General features: G+C 34.3%; 1 protein-coding gene across 1 annotated transcript in view; it reads left to right on the top strand.

Annotated features, from left to right (window-relative positions):
- The window catches only part of LOC145690081 (nucleolar complex protein 4 homolog A), a 39,565-nt gene that overhangs the window by 17,608 nt on the left and 5,346 nt on the right, over positions 1–16,611 (top strand). The window contains exons 5-9 of the mRNA XM_081764610.1: positions 1,174–1,368; positions 4,368–4,428; positions 5,259–5,369; positions 9,422–9,585; positions 12,891–13,084. Of these exons, the coding sequence (XP_081620736.1) occupies positions 1,174–1,368; positions 4,368–4,428; positions 5,259–5,369; positions 9,422–9,585; positions 12,891–13,084 (725 nt within the window). The remainder of the gene's footprint in view (positions 1–1,173; positions 1,369–4,367; positions 4,429–5,258; positions 5,370–9,421; positions 9,586–12,890; positions 13,085–16,611) is intronic.

Below are 16,611 nucleotides of genomic sequence, written 5' to 3'. Positions count from 1 at the left end.
GCACCACCTGTACGCGATACGGCTTCATGATAATACGTTTCCGCAACACATGCCAGATAATTTTCTGTGGCATACTAAGTTATCTGTTTGCTCAGTACGTCCAGTTTTTCTTTCTTTCTCTCTCTCTCTCTCTCTCTCTCTCTCTCTCTCTCTCTCTCTCTCTCTCTCTCTCTCTCTCTCTCTCTCTCTCTCTCTCTCTCTCTCTCTCTCTCGAAGTTTCTTACTGCATGGAGGATCATTTTATCATTTTGTGGGTGGTGCATCGTGTTTATTGAAGTGTTGTATGAATATCCTTTGTACTGCGATGATCAAGTCTTGAGAAGGAAAGTACGCCTCTAAAACTTTTGCAATTATAACAACAACAAATAATAACAAAGTAAAATCACATTCATTGGCTTTCAAGAACAGAACATACAAGTATATAAGATTACTCATGCTCTTCCAAATTATAAATAAAATGCGTCCCATCATTATGGAACACCCTGTATAACGTAACGTTGCTTAAAAAACTAATTTTTGTTAAATCGTTTTTGTAGAAGTAATGGATTTGAGTTGATACTGAATTTTTCTTAGGTTTCTTTGCTCTATAACCTGAATTATCTTCCCATTTACAGTTTTTAGACTTGGAAGTAAATAAACGTGGACATATTATTAATCTGTGCATAAGATCACTAAATTATTCCATAAATTACAGTTGTTATTCTTTCATAAACAGTGGTGACAGTTACATATAAGTCATTTAAAACCTTTTTTTTAAAAAAACAGATGAATAATTTGTTGACGTCTATTTGCTTCAACTCTACCTATGTAGATACTGGAAATGGGAAGGGAATTCAGATTATAAAGCAAGGAAACTTAAGACAAATTCTTCATCTGCTCTCAAGTATTATTTTCACAGGGAAAATGATTTATCAAAAATGTAATTCTTCAAGCTTTTTTATTGTTATTTTTTATTTGTTTATTTATTTAACGCACTGACGACGGCGAAAATTATCGTTGGAACTGTTTGAGGATGATTTTCATTCGGATGCTTTAGGTGAGTGATGAACTTCTTCTTATGATAATTGTCATTAATTTAAACATAGCTGTAAACTTAGAATGTAGTTTACGATATGTAATGTGAAAAGTACGTATTTTGCTGTGACCTATTCACGAATCTTTATTTTGTTACAGATGGCAACTGTGAATTTGTACTTAACGAGAAGCACATACATTCTTGGGTAAACAAAGTATGGGATAAAGTACTGCTGTGGAATCATACTCCAGCGACTCATAAACAGTTGTTAGTGATTCTGTTAGAGAAAATTCTACCTCATTTAGACAAACCGCTATTTCTGACAGATTTCCTAATGAACTCTATCGAAATAGGTAACTCCTAATTGTGCTTCTTTAAAAAATGCAAATTAGTTTGTATTGTAGTATTCAAACTTAAAAATGTGGCTAATTTAAGTAGTGGTTAAATTGTTTATGAAAGTCAACGAGGTTAACCAGTTTTCTACTTTCGGTAATCTTAGATAAACAACATGCTGCTGATTGTTTTATTTTGTTTACATTGGGGTAGTGGCCAAAAGACTTCCTGACGAGGCTAACAAATTGAACCCAAAGAGATGTGAGGATTATTGAACTAGTAGTCTCATATCTCATGCAGCAAAAATTATTCTTTGAATTCTGAACAGAATGTTATATGGAAAAACAAATAAAAAGTTGAAGAGGAACAGTTCGAATTCAGGAGAGGTAAGGACACAAGAGATGCACCGATTATTAAGGGTGATCGGTGAAAGGTTTATAGAAAAAGGAAAAGAGGTGTCGTGCTATTTATTGATCTAGAAAAGGCTTTTGAACTCGTGAATTGGGAATTGCTGTTGGAAGTTCTAAAGAAAATTGGGTTGGAATGGGAAGATCGAAGACTCATAAGAAACTTATATATGAACCAACAAATAAGTGTTAGAATAGGGGAGGAAATGACAGAGGAGAGTGCAGTTAGAATTGGAGTTAGACAGGGATGCTGTCTCTCGCCTACATTATTTAATACCTATATAGAAGAGATAGTGAAAAAGAGCCAACCTACAAAATGAAGACGGAATTTCAGTGGGAGGTAGAATGATCAGATGTATACGGTTTGCAAATGATATGGCACTTGTTGCAGAATCTGAAGAGAAAATCAGTAAGATGTTATAAAACTTGAAGAGGGGCTGTGAAGAATATGGGATAAAAATATATGTTGGCAAGACAAAAAGCCATGGTGATTGGAACGAAGCGATCGGTATTAAGTATAGAAATAGGAGGGGCGAAATAGAACAGGTGACTAGTTTTCGATATCTGGGTAGTATTATTGGTAGTGATGTGAAATGTGAACGTGAAATAAAATCAAGGATAGGAATGGCGAAAGAAGCCTTTAGGAGAAAGAAAATACTATTTTGTAGACCTTGAATAAAGAATTAAGAAAGAAGACTCATAAAATGCTTGATGTGGAGTATTATACTATATGGGTCAGAAGCATGGACATTACGCAAAAATGATGAAAAACGACTGCAAGATTTCGAAGTATGGGTGTGGAGAAGAATTGAGAGAATTAGCTGGGTCGAACGGACAACGAATGGTCGGAGAAAAACAACAATTTTAGATATTGATAAAAAGAGGAAGAGAAACTGATTGGGACATTGGCTAACAAAAAAAAAAAAAGAAAATCTGGTGTCTGATCAAGCCAATGGTGACACTCAAAGAAGAACATCGATGGTGTAGTTGGTGATTTTGCAGATACACTATTAGTAGATCTATAACTACTCGTACACTCCCAACATTGTTTTATTTCATTCTCCTGCCCCTCCGTTGCTCTACCTGCTTCTCACTGTCTTTTCTCCGATCGTAAAAGTGTGTTCCTACGTCATACAATGACTAGTTGAAAATGACTTTAATTAGGTATTTAGAAAATACAAAATGTGAAAAAAATTAAAAGTAGTTCCTCACGTGAAAGCAATTAGCATTTTCCCTTGCGCATATGTATTTCAAATTTTCATCAGTTAGCCATAATAACCCTTATTGTTTCCATAATGTTGATTTGATATTAAACTGTGTGTGCCACTACTTCTAAAGCTAAATATATATACACACACACACACACACACACATATATATATATATATATATATATATATATATATATATATATATATATATATATATATATATATGTTCGAGAACTACATTCATAGTGTTTGAAAATGAATTGTAGGCGTTCTTTATTTGTAAATTTTACGAATATTTTGAGTCTAGTGGTTAACATTATATGGCTATGATCCTGAGTTCGATTCCTTATGCAGGTTGCGGGTATATATGATTTGAATCCCACGTCGAATGTAATCTCGCTGGTGAAAAGGAGATCACGTAGTATTAATCTGCTGTAGCGTAGTATTATATAGGTGATGCTTTTTATTATTGTTGTCATTCGCCTTGAAAAGTCGCTCAGAATTAGAACGAGGATTCGAGAAGTAATATATTCATTCTATTTACAAAAAGCATTTGTGTTACGGATGCCAGTATTGAATGTAATGTACTTTATAGCTTAAAAATAAATAAGTAAATAAATATAAATATAAATATGAAGAATAGTTTATCAGGATACATATTTGTCTATGTATGTAACATTTATATATTTACTTGCATATGATATTCCTTCAATTCGGATGGCCCCACGTAGCGTAGTTGCTAACTCTTTCACTTTTCGTACGAGCGGTCCCGAATTCAATTTCCGGTTGGGACACTCGGTCGAAAAAGTGTAAAAGTTTTTCAGCCCAGCCACCCTGAGTGGGGTTTTCCTTATTCACATCAGGTAGGATGGTATCTAACATAATGATTCCAAGCCGCTTCCTGCCTTGCCCATGCCGTTTTTCCTCCCTAATTATCCGAGTAGCGTGATCGGCGAGGGACATCATTCCTCATACATGACAAGCTAACATGGTAAGGGATGCCGAAAGCCCAAAAATTTAATTTCTAATCCTTCGATTCAACCAGACAAGGTATTCTGTATAAAAGGAAATATAAATGTATACAGCAGCAACAGCATTACATACCTCTGTCCCCTTTACCATTTTGTCCTAGTCCTTTGTTGGAAAATTGTTATGTCAATTCGAATACATTTTCCTTGGCATCATCACGGAAAAATCTTCGGTTAATTCACTTAGGAGGTACCGATGAAAGAAAACCACATTTGCTAACGACTGTAGAAATAAAATGAGCATGGAGCTTTTAAATGAAGGACACGTATTCGTGGTGTGTAATAAATATTATTTCGTACAATTAAATGTTGAACATTTCCAAGTTCTTAATTCTGTCAAGGATTAATATAATTTATCTTTTTAATGTTTCAGGTGGTGCTGTAAGTTTACTGGCTCTACAAGTTTTTGTGACGTTGATCCAAAAGCATAACTTGTAAGTAAAAAATCTTTACCGCTGTATATTTCGTGACATATTTCATTTTATTTATGTTCCAGTTCGTGCCGTTTTTATGGTGAAATTTAATCCTGGTAATTTTTTTTCTTCATTTATTCCTGGTGAATAGTCAAGTGATAGTTTTAACGAAACTCAAGGTTGCTACCACCTGGGAAGTTGTTTAGTATTTCATGGCTTGGCTGAAAATTTACGAAAAACAAAAGAACCTGAGAAACTGCAATCGTCCACCAATTTTAATATTGAATAATGTTTATTCCTTACCGAAACATATCTTCAAAACTATGTCTTTATGAAAGAGCTGTAGTTAGTAATGTGGAAAAGGAGGAAGAAAAAAAGTTGATTGATTTATTAGTTCGTGCTGTTCAGAACCAACTGATGCATTTCTTGTTTTAGAGTCAAACTATTCAGACAGTGGTTCACTGATGCATTCCCCCACATTGTTCACAATCTGCTCTCAGCGTTCAGGCAGTTGTTGGGTGTCTTTACGGAAAATAATAGTATACTACTCTGTAACTTTTTCTTTACTAATACTCAGCATACTAATTGCATAACTCTGGAATGATAGACAGATGAATCGGATTCAACTTATATAGAAAAGAAAACATAAATCTGAAATATATTAATAATGATATACAATCACTTACAAAGATATGTTTAAAAATCGTATTACAGATATGAGTCTGAACTGTCAATGGTTAGTACACTTACTTATCTTCTGTGTGCCATTTTTACGTAGAATTACCTTGACGTGTACATTTATAGCTGTAATTTTTTCATTAGTTTGCATTATTTTCTTATTTTCGTTGCAGAGAATATCCAAATATATACAACAAATTATACACTTTACTGGAACCAAGTATATTCCACACCAAATACAAAGCAAGATTCTTCTATTTGTGTGATATGTTTCTTAGTTCTATGTAAGTACATAATATTGTTATTTTTATTTGTTTTCTTCTTTTGCTTGACAAAAATATATAAGTTAGAATACAATTGTAAAATGTTAACATTCCGGAGATATTCTACGTATTTGCTGTTAATTCCTTTTATTATTTTTCCGTCATGGAATACAGATGTTTTGCACTGTTACGTGGTTAAATGATGAGCATTCCCGGTTTTAGTGTGGAAGCCTTGGGTTCCATTCCTGGTTGGAATACATGTGGTTCGGATCCTACAATACACTTCAGAGCTTCGATGCTAAAAAGGAAAACTAAATTCCAAAAAAACAAACAAAATATTGTGTGGTATAAGGTGTTAATTACTTCTCAGTAAATACATAGAAAAACAAGTACATTATCGTACTTTTCTATCAATAATATACATTAAATGGTTTATTTTGATTAACTAACTCATTAAATTGGACATTCAAGAGATTTTGATTTGATGTGGTTTGAGTGTAGCGTCCCTTTCAGCATCGAGGCTATATGAGATATGGACCTACAACTAAATGTGAGATCCAAACCATATGAGTTCCCTCCGGGAGTTAAACCGGTTCTTCTATGCCAAAGCGCGTACGCTGTTCACACAGCCACGAGAGAGCTCGGACTTTTAATAGAATAAACTATAAATATAAATACTCATCATTTCAGGTCAGCAGTCTCTTGATTGGTTGGACGCAACTTTCCACCCTTCCCTATCTTGGGCTAGACTTTTCATTTCTTTGTAGCTTCTTTTCCCTATATTTTGTATTATTTGTTCCGTATATTTCAATCGTGGCCTTCCTCTTCATATGTTTCCTTCTGCTATTCCCTTCATAGCTACTAATGTGATTCCTCAATGTCTCATAATGTATCCAATCATCCTATCTTGTCTTTCCGAAATATTCTTTAGTTTACTCCTCTTTCCTCCTACCATTTCCAGTACTCTCGCATTTGAAAACGTGCCCGTCCATCTAATTTTCAACATTTTTTTGTAACATCATGTTTCAGAGGCGATCATTCTCCGTTTTTCTTTTTCTCTTAGTGTCCATGTCTTACATCCATATAATGCCATACTTCACACATATACGTTCATCAGCCTTCAGTTCGATGCCGATCCTTCCGGTTAGGAGCTTCTGTTTTTCTTCAAATGCCGTCTTCGCCAATTCTATTCTGGATTTACACCTTGTTTGTACCTGTTGTCACTCGTTATTTTACGCTCTAAGTAACATAATTCCTGACTTCTTCCATCAGATGATCTCCTATTTTGATCTTCATTTTTGTTGTTGTTTCTTTTCTAACCTGTCTCAAACTTTTATTTTGCTCTTGCTGATCTTCCTATTGAATTTCCTGCTAAGTACCTGTTGCATAACGTTTAGACCTTTCTAATTTTTTTCTCACTGTCTGCGAATATTACGATATCGTCTGCAAATCTATGCTTGTGTGTTTCGTTTATGTGGACAGTTATTCGTGTGCTGTGCGTGTGTTTGATATCTTTTATTTTTTCTTCAGTGTAGGGATTAAACAAGATTGATAACAATGAACATTCTTGTCTGACCACTTTCTGAACTGATGCTTCTCATCTCTCTCCTTCTGTCTCAATTGTTGCCTTCTGCTCTTTATGTAGGTTATATATTATTCTTCGCTCCGTATAGTATATTACTGCTTCTTTCAGAATCTTGAAATAAACATTTTGTTCATTCTACATTATCAAATGCTTTTTCCAGGTCCACAGATGCTACATAAGTTGCTCTTTTCACTCGAATTCTTTCTTTTAGCAACCCTCTTAATGCAAGTATTACTTCTATCGTTCCGGTTTTCTTTGTGAACCCAAACTGGTCATCTATCTTGTATTTCAATTTTCTGTAGATTATTTTGGGCAAGATTTTTTGGAGCATGCGTAAGCAAACTTATCGTTCTGTGATTTTCGCTTTTATCAGCATTTACTGTTTTTGGTATTGAAGCTGTTTTGCTCTTCCGAAAGTCTGGAGGCTTCTGCTCTTCTTCATAAATATAGTGAATTAATTTATACATCTGTCCTGAACTTCCTATCCCGCACTTTGTATGATTTCTGCTTGTATCTCATATATACCTGGAACTTTGCCATATTTTAGGCTTTTGCCATAATGCTTTGTCGCCTCTTTTATTATTATTTTTTTTTATTTATTATTATTTTCTCCATATTTTCTAATTTTTCTAATTGCACGTCACTTGCATAGAGCCTTTCCAAATATTTCTTCCTCCATATATCTCGAGCTTCAATGATGGGTCTTTCTTCTTTATCATTTAGTACATTGGTTTGAAGTTTCTATTAACTTTCTTATGAGCCGCATCTGCTCTTCCTGTGTTCATATGCTTTTCTATTTCTTCACATTGTTGTCTTGTCTACTATCCCTTGGCAAGTCTGCACTTTCGTATGATCTGATTTCTTATTCTTTTATTCTGCTTCATTGTTGTTGATACTTTTCAATTTCCTTCTCTATGCATTAAATCAAGAATTCCCTTGATAATCAATTATTTCCTTCCTATTTTTTTCTTCTTGACCTAATACATCCTTTGCTGTAGTAAGCAGACCAGTTCTTATGAATAACCATTCCTTATTATTTTTTTTCCTTCGTTGATTCTCGTGTTATCTTATCTATCGTCTTCTTCGCATAGTTTTCGTGAATTTCTTTGTTTATCAGCTTACTTGCTTGTAATTTTCCATTTTTTTTCTTTCTTTTTTTTCATATCATCTTAAACTATTTTTCATCATGATTAGTTGTGCTACTTTCCACATCCGCTCCCGACTAACTTCCGTATTTCTTCTTCTTCTTCTTCTTCTTCTTCTTCTTCTTCTTCTTCTTATTATTATTATTATTATTATTATTATTATTATTATTATTATTATTATTATTATTATTATTATTATTTCAATTTCTCCTTCAGCAGTATATAATCTATCTGGTGTCTGTTTAGATGATCTGGCAATTTCATTTATAAATCCTGCGCATATGTTTCTTGAACAAAGTATTCGCCACTATTGGCATGTTCTTCGTGCAAAATCCAATCAGTCTTTCTCCTATTTAGTTGCGCTTTCCGAATCCGTATTTTCCTACTGTTTTCCCTTCTGTGCCTTCCACGGTAGGTTTCCAATGTTTTTAAATTTTAATGTCTTACCTGGATGTTTTTAAAATGCAATAAATGATATAATGTTTTTAAAATTGCAATAAGTAAGTTTATTTATTTATTTATTGTAATCAAATAACATAATTTATTCCAAAAAATAGGTAAAATTCATTATGTATTTGTTATAGATGCTATAAAATGCACATTAAATATAATGCTTATGTTGTGTCTATACTTAGGCTGTTTGGTTGTTAAATAATTTCACTAGTCTCTGTTACTTTCATCAATAAATTATTTAAAACAGGACTGCTACACCTGACCCATTATGATATCTTCCTACCTATGGCATTATCGTGGAAGAATTGATGTAACATCATTTCTTAAGAAGTTCGTTTTGTCGAGAACCATGACTAAATTTCAAAGAGTTGTAAGCACTTGAAAATTTCTATGAGTGAAGAAAATGACGTAAATTAGAAAACTATTGAATACTTCACACGCATCATACGGTTGTATTGGAAAAATAAGTTGTAATCATCAAATATTGTCACAGAGAGAATGAATTGAGTCAATTTGTGTGCAGAACCTCTTCCAGGACAGTACCATTGGTAGGAAAATACCTTAATGGGTGAAGTATAGCAGTTTATTTATTTATTTATTTATTTATTCAAAAAAATTACTAATGGAAGTAGTAAAGATCACTGGAATTATTTAACAACCAAATGCCCTAAGTATGAGTATAAAGTAAGGATATTATCAATGTTCATTATTCATTCATTACAAAATTGAATCCTGCGCCGTCTTTCAATATTAAACTTAAGTAAGAAAGATTAATTCAATTCTTACTTTTAGCAGTTAAATTTTGTCAGTTAAATGAATAGTATTCTACTAGTTAAGCTTTGTTTTATATCGTATATACCCTGCCTTACAAAATGATTTCTTCCTTTCAGACATTTACCTGAATATCTAGTCGCTGCGTATGCTAAACGACTATCTCGCCTCGCTTTGGTGGCTCCTCCGCCAGATATTCTTGTCTTGTTACCTTTGATTGGAAATCTAATGTTGCGGCATCCGGGACTAAAGAAGATGATAAATCATCCATCTGGTGGCAATGGTATATATATATATTCATCATAATTAGTAATAACTTAAGTTAGAGTTTTAGTTAGCTTGCTTCATTTTCATGTTATCGAATTTATTCTGAGCTATAATAACCAGTGCCCTAGTCAACCTGTTCTCGTAAGATTACGGAAATCAAGCAATGCGGTGTTTAACTAGACCTTGAATGGGTGACCTGTGGGGAAAACCAGATGAGTTGGCAATGTGGTATTCATCCGCCATCGTGAGCAAAATTGAGGAGTTACTTAAATGAAAGAGATTACGGATTCTGACCGAGGAAACCAGCACCAGCTATGATGGGTATCACAATATATTAACCATATATTCTTCAACTTTAAATCGTCGGCTGGTTTGCGTAAGGAGTTTAGGGTTTCGTGCCAGGAGTGTATTCACAAACGTAAATCCAAAGGTTCGAATCCACACTAACGAAATATCACTTATAAGTTAATCATACTTCACAATGGACAAAGCGACACACGGGTGTATTCAGCTCACTCAACTAAATTCTGGATATATATATATGTACTATATATGGTTGATATAGAAACACACCAGACAAGTCATGCTCGTAGATCTTACTAATAGCGGCAATACTATCTCTGGCCTGGAATATTTGTGGAAGTAACTTCACGATTGCAGCCGAATCTACTCACTCATCAGAAGATCCAATAGTTCCAGAGAATTACGAGGTCTCCTGTTTCTACGTTTTCATCCATTATTGGTAGTAGTCTAACAGATTTTCAATTGGATTTAAATCTGGGGACTTTTCAAGCCAGACAGGGTGCCTGAATGTTTCTTAAACTATGTACAAATGCCTTGAACCCTCTGATGGCGGTTGTCCACATAAAGATGTTCGTTCAACTAAGCATGGTGGTTCATGTTCACATTCACCTGTATGAGTAGGCTTAAATCATGACACGAACACCTGCATACCATCATATAACCACGTCCAGCTTGAACCACGTAACACAGGTGAAATACTTCATTGAGCTTTCGATGCACATGACGCATTGCGTCATTGGAGTAGACAGAAAATGCGACTTGGCAGTCCACACTTCACATTTGCATTCCGCTATAATCCTGTGTCTGTTATTGGATTCTTTCAGAAATTCAGTGGAATGGACCCACATTCATAGGCTGCAGCAATTCCTATCTGGCAACAAACTATTTTCCTTGATCAGGCGTGAAACTTGTGGGCGTTTACTATGGGTTAAGACTCCCCCCGCCCATCACATAGAGGCCAATAATAGACACATTGTTCAAGAAATAACATTCAAAATAAAACAATGAACAAAAATAAGATTTCTGAAAAGTGAACATGGAATATAAGCTCGATAAAATAACATAATAAAGCAAAAAACAATCTATAAAAGTTAAATCAGAGGGTCAAAAGCTAAAGGAATAATAATAAAAAAGGAAAACCCATAACGAGAGGAAGGAACAATAATATAAAATAAAAGAGAACACTTGTGAAAGCCAAAAACTAAAGAATCGGAGAGTGTTAACTATTTCAGTCGCAAGAAGAGGCGATAATATAGTTATTAAAAACAAGATTATCCTCCAAAACCTGACAAGGTTATTGATAGGTGGTCCTAAACGTTCTCAGATGTAGAAAGAAAAATGAAATGAAGTAAAATCTTCAGTTGAACATTATAGTAGCTGCCCCATAGTCTAATGTGCAATACCTGGAGGTTTTTGTTCCGCCTTAAAATTAAATAACATACAACAAATAAATAGCAGACATTCCTCTTGTACCCAGAAAATAATTGTAGTTTATATAATTTCGTTTTCGCTTTAACTTTCATTAGTAGCATTTCTTGTAGTTGTACTTGCTACCTTACATAATAACCTTCGAAGAGGTTTTCTCTGCAAAATTTGATGAACACCAGAAAATCTGAAAATCACTTACAGAATTCGATTCATAAATATTAAAATGTCAAACTATATGAACGTCACTGATTGTGTTTAAAGAACTTTTCACATACGGATGAGAAAATATGATCTTCCATCTTAGTGACGTGTCGTGAATTTCATTTAGCAAAACAAACTAAAAAAAAAAGTAACTTTTCCTCATTTAACTTGTTGATCTAAATGCTTAAAAGAATGTAGTTTTCGTTCTTTCTTTTGCTAAATAAAATTCACGGCACGTCGTTGAGATGGAAGATCACATTTTATCTTCCAGATATTAAAAAAATCATCTAAACACAATCAGTGACCTTCATGATTTGAAATTTCAATATTATATAGCTGGATAAGGGTGTTGAGAAACAAGTGATACTACAACTTTAACAGTGCTTATTAAGGACACAAGGGCAACTACAAGAAATTAAACTTAAGAAGGATCCGGCGAGAAACGAAATTACATAAATAATAAAACTATGTACATTCAAGTGTCAATACTTACGTAATTCACGGTGGCTCAGTGGTAGAGCGCTCACCTTTGGTGCATGGAGTTCTGGTTCGACCCCAGCTCGAGCCAAATGGGCTTTGTGATGGACAAACACCATTGTCCGTGGATTTTGTTGTGCTTTTCGCGTTTTCTCCTACTTCATTGAAATGATGAAATAGTAAAATGACGAAAGTTGAAGGAGGCGGGAAAACTCCCAAACCCACACACTGTGTTTGCCCACTATAAAACTTACTTGGCTGGAGCTGGGATGGAACCAGGGACCCCATGAGCCAAAATTGATCGATTTACCACTAAGCCACCATAGCCTTACAATGTTATTGCAACAGGTCTTTGCACAAGAAGAGTTGATATTCATGGGCAAGAAGTGTGTATAAATCAAAGTAAAAAAAAAAAAAAAGTTACATAATTGTTAACATTCAAAATGACTGACATTGCATACGAATGGATTTCTTTCTCTTTTTAATATACAATGAAATACAAAAAAAAAAAAAAAAAAAAAAAAAAAAAAAAAAAAAAAAACCGCACGACTGGACCATAAATCGAACCCAATTTTCAGGGCTACTGTACTGATACTAACCACTACGTTGTTCAGTCCGCTCTCTTCTTCTTTTCTTTTCCGTTCTCTTCACTCCACGAAGCACCCGAGCCTTGATAGCTAAGTATCTTTTTTATTGTGCTCTTCTGTGTCTAAAGGTGGACTCTTTCTGTTAATATACAGACACTAGCTAAATATACCTAACGTGCAACTTATTATTATTATTATTATTATTATTATTATTATTATTATTATTATTATTATTATTATTATTATTATTATTATTATTATTATTAAGATAATTGCTATAGTAAGTTTTTCTTGAAACATTTTACCTTTTCTTTCATGATTACAGTGGAAGAAGACCCATATAAAATGGAAGAAAACGACCCAGAAAATTGTTGTGCATTGGAGAGTTCATTGTGGGAGATTAAAACTCTTCAGATGCATGTATTACCATTAGTTGCGACGGCTGCGAGATTCATTAACTCATCTTTACCATCGACGGAGTTCGACATGACCAAACACCTTGATGGAACGTTGGATGAGGTGAGTCTTGTTTATTGCATTTTCATGATGCTCAGTTCATGTTGTTTTAGCCTTTAAAATTTATTTTGGAAAACAGACTCTCTCCCATGTATATTTAATATAGTGTCTTAGACTGTCGAACACTTCTTTTGTTTTGTTTTGTTTGTTTGTATTTTCTCCCTTCATTCATACTTTCGATGACCGGAGAATCGAAAATATTGAAAGTTTATTTGTGCCTTTATGTGTGTGTATACTGTGGAGAAACATGTACCATATACAGTAAAACATGTTAGCTTGGCAGCATTTTATAAAATCTGGAATCTGGTGCGTGGCTGAAACAAAAGAATCCCGATGTGAAATTAGAAAATAAATTACTTACCAGCAGAAATATAATCATATACACTAAATAAGCACACTGCGTGTTTAAGTAGTACACTGTAGTGTTGTGTATCCTATAGTATTCATTAATAAAAACACTGTATTCACTTTTGATAAAATGATTTAATGGTTCACTAGGGAAATATGGGAACAAGTGAAAAAATTAAAGAAAATTAAGAAAGAGAAGAAAATCAGTGAAGAGTCTGATCTTTAATTTTTCTTTCTTTTACTGTATTATTATTTTATTTTATTTTTTTTTTTTTTTTCCGTTTGTATCTGAGATTGAGAAAGCGTCTTAGCGAAAGGCCTAACAATATGTGTGATATCTTTTCATTATTTCCTGTAAAGTATATATATATATATATATAAAACACGTTCCAAGTGTTTCAGATAAAGCATCCAGCACATTTAAATCAGAAATAGTTACAAATAAAAGGATGGAACAAATAGTGAATAGGAAAATGTCAAATGTTGTAGAACGGATTGAATGAAGTGCTCTGGTTGACTCACAGGTCCCCCTATCATCATGGAGTCCCGAGGAATCACTGAAAATTTTAAATAGCAATGATATATATTACATTATTGAAAAGATCACGGTTAAACAGAAAACTTTTGTCGTAAAATGTTTTTCGTCTGGGTTACCGTTTATGACATGACCAATATTTGAGTTGTCGCATAGTCCAGAATTTTTAAATTGGAAACGGTTCAAGATAAGCTGATAAAACAGAAAATGATATGAAAATGTCATAGGACGCATCCAAGAGAGTGATTTCTTGATCCATGAGTGCTAACTAGCATGGGGCATAAGGAATCACACGAAAATTTTAAATGGTAAGTTTTGCAGTTTAATTCATCACTGAAAAACAAACAACTTTTGCAGGAAAAACTTTTTCATGTAGGACACTGTTTACGAAATGGCCACCATTTCGTTGTGAATTCTTGCATAATCAGATGCTTTCCAATCATTCCCATTGCTTGAGGTCGAAATTTTCCTTGAATAGAAAGATGGATATACCTTAAACCACGCATGAACAGGTGTAGCTGTGTGAATTAGCGCATTGTCATCTTGAAAGACTGCGCTGTTGTTACAAAATAATATATATATCATAACTTTTACATATGAAAAATTTAGAAATATAAAGGGAATTCTATGAGATACTTCATTCCCAATGGAAGCTCCCTCGTGGCTAAGCGGTTAGTGTAAGTGCCTTTGACAGGAAGCTCATGTGCTTCGGATTGTACTACCTCTAGGTGTACGTGTCATATAGCTTTGCTGCTGGAAGGGACGCTTAACTGCAAATCAAATCAAATCAATTTCCAAAGGTAAAAAACATGAGAGCTACAATAGCTAAAACTCAGAGGGATCTCCGTCTGCAACCAGAAACCGTTGCCATGGCTCAACTGGATTCCGTGGCGAAAGTAGTCTGAAGTGTGCTATGCAAAGAAGTTCCCAACCGTCCGACTCTTAACACCAGAATCAAAATCGAGAGAAAAGAACATACTAAACCCGTCATTGCCAAATGAGTAACGTATTACGTAGAAGCACATTTTTAAAATCACATAAATAACAAAAACACAGTAAATAATAATAATAATAATAATAATAATAATAATAATAATAATAATAATAATAATAATAAGTTTAGGAACTTACTATAAGAGAATGGAGCAACCAAATGTTACCAGTTTATACAGTCATGAATCCATGAATACACAAATGTTAGTGTACTTGAAAAACGTAAGAAACGAGATATGAGAATCTTCAGTAGCAGAAATATAGAAAGGCGGGAATTTCTGAATAATTTTTACTCTTTCCTTAAGTTCGGATACGAAAATCTCAGTTAAATGTGGCTATTTCCTAAACAGTACCCCACACGAGAAACTTCTTCCTATAAAAATTGTTTGTTTATCTTTGATTCTTGTAATTATAAATCAAATTACATACCTCACTATTTACAATTATCGTATGACCTCCAGGTCCCCGTGATGAGAGACTTTATGGATCAAGCAGAGTTCTCCATTCTACTCACCTTCTGAAATTTTTCTATTTACTTTCTGTTTCTTCCTTTTATCTTCAGCTGTTGATGATTTATAAGCATTGAACGTTTTATCTGAATGTGCAAGAACACCCAATTGAGTGGTGATCATTTCGTAAATTGTGCCTCACACGAAAAACAACTTCCTACAAAATATGTTTATTTTTTCTTGATATTTTCGATAATGTAAGAAATTTCATACTTTGGTATTTTTAAAATTTTCAGGTAACCCCCAAGGGCCAATGATAAGAGGCAGGCAGAACACTCCATTCGATTCCCTTGACATTTTCCTTATCTCAGTTTTTGTTGCATCCTTTTGTCTCAAACTGTTTGTGATTTATAAACGGTGAACATTTTGTCTGGAACACGCAATATACTTAATCAATTTAATGCAAACATCTCAAAAAGTATAATTACCATATTATTATGGCGTTTGACAACTTTTCGCCCTTAGAAACGTTCATGCGACTTGGAATGAAGTCGTGAATAATAGCAAGTGGAATATTGCATTTCCGCGTGCAGTCTATCACTCAAATCTGTGAGAGAGGACAGAGGCGGAAATTTCGTCGGATTCGTGTCTCCAAAACAGACTACAAATGTTTAATTATATTCAGTCCCGGAGATTGAGTTAGCCAGGAGAGTTGTTCAACTTCATCCCAATGTTCCTCCTTAAACTACGCTACAACACTTACGGCCATGTAAATGGACATATTATCATCCGGAATATGGGATCGTTGCCCGGAAACAACATCTAGACAGTAGGATGTGTATGGTCACCTGAAATGGCTACAATAACGGGCAATGATGGACTGGTAAGCGTCAGGACAGGACCCACTGATAACTAAGACATTACGGCCCACAGCATCACAGAGCCGCCGCCGCCGTGGGACGGTTGGGTGGAGACATTGCGGATCGTATGCTTCTTCGAGTGTCCGCCAAATATAAACATGTCTGTGGTTTGAATTAAGGTGAACCATTATAAGGTCTGTTCCTGTGATGGAAAGCCATTTTATAATGGTATTGGGTTCGTTACTCGTTTGTTCCAGTTCGAGAAGACCAACTAATAATAATATTGGGATCCGAACCTTGGATCTCTTTAAAAGTCTTCCTTAAAATATCATTCATCTGCCTAAA

Source organism: Thermobia domestica, chromosome 7, assembly GCF_964235325.1.
Source record: "Thermobia domestica chromosome 7, izTheDome1.hap1.1, whole genome shotgun sequence".
Classification (NCBI taxonomy): Eukaryota; Metazoa; Arthropoda; class Insecta; order Zygentoma; family Lepismatidae; genus Thermobia; species Thermobia domestica.
Note: the sequence above shows the minus strand (reverse complement) of the source record. Positions and strands in the feature narration are given on the sequence as shown.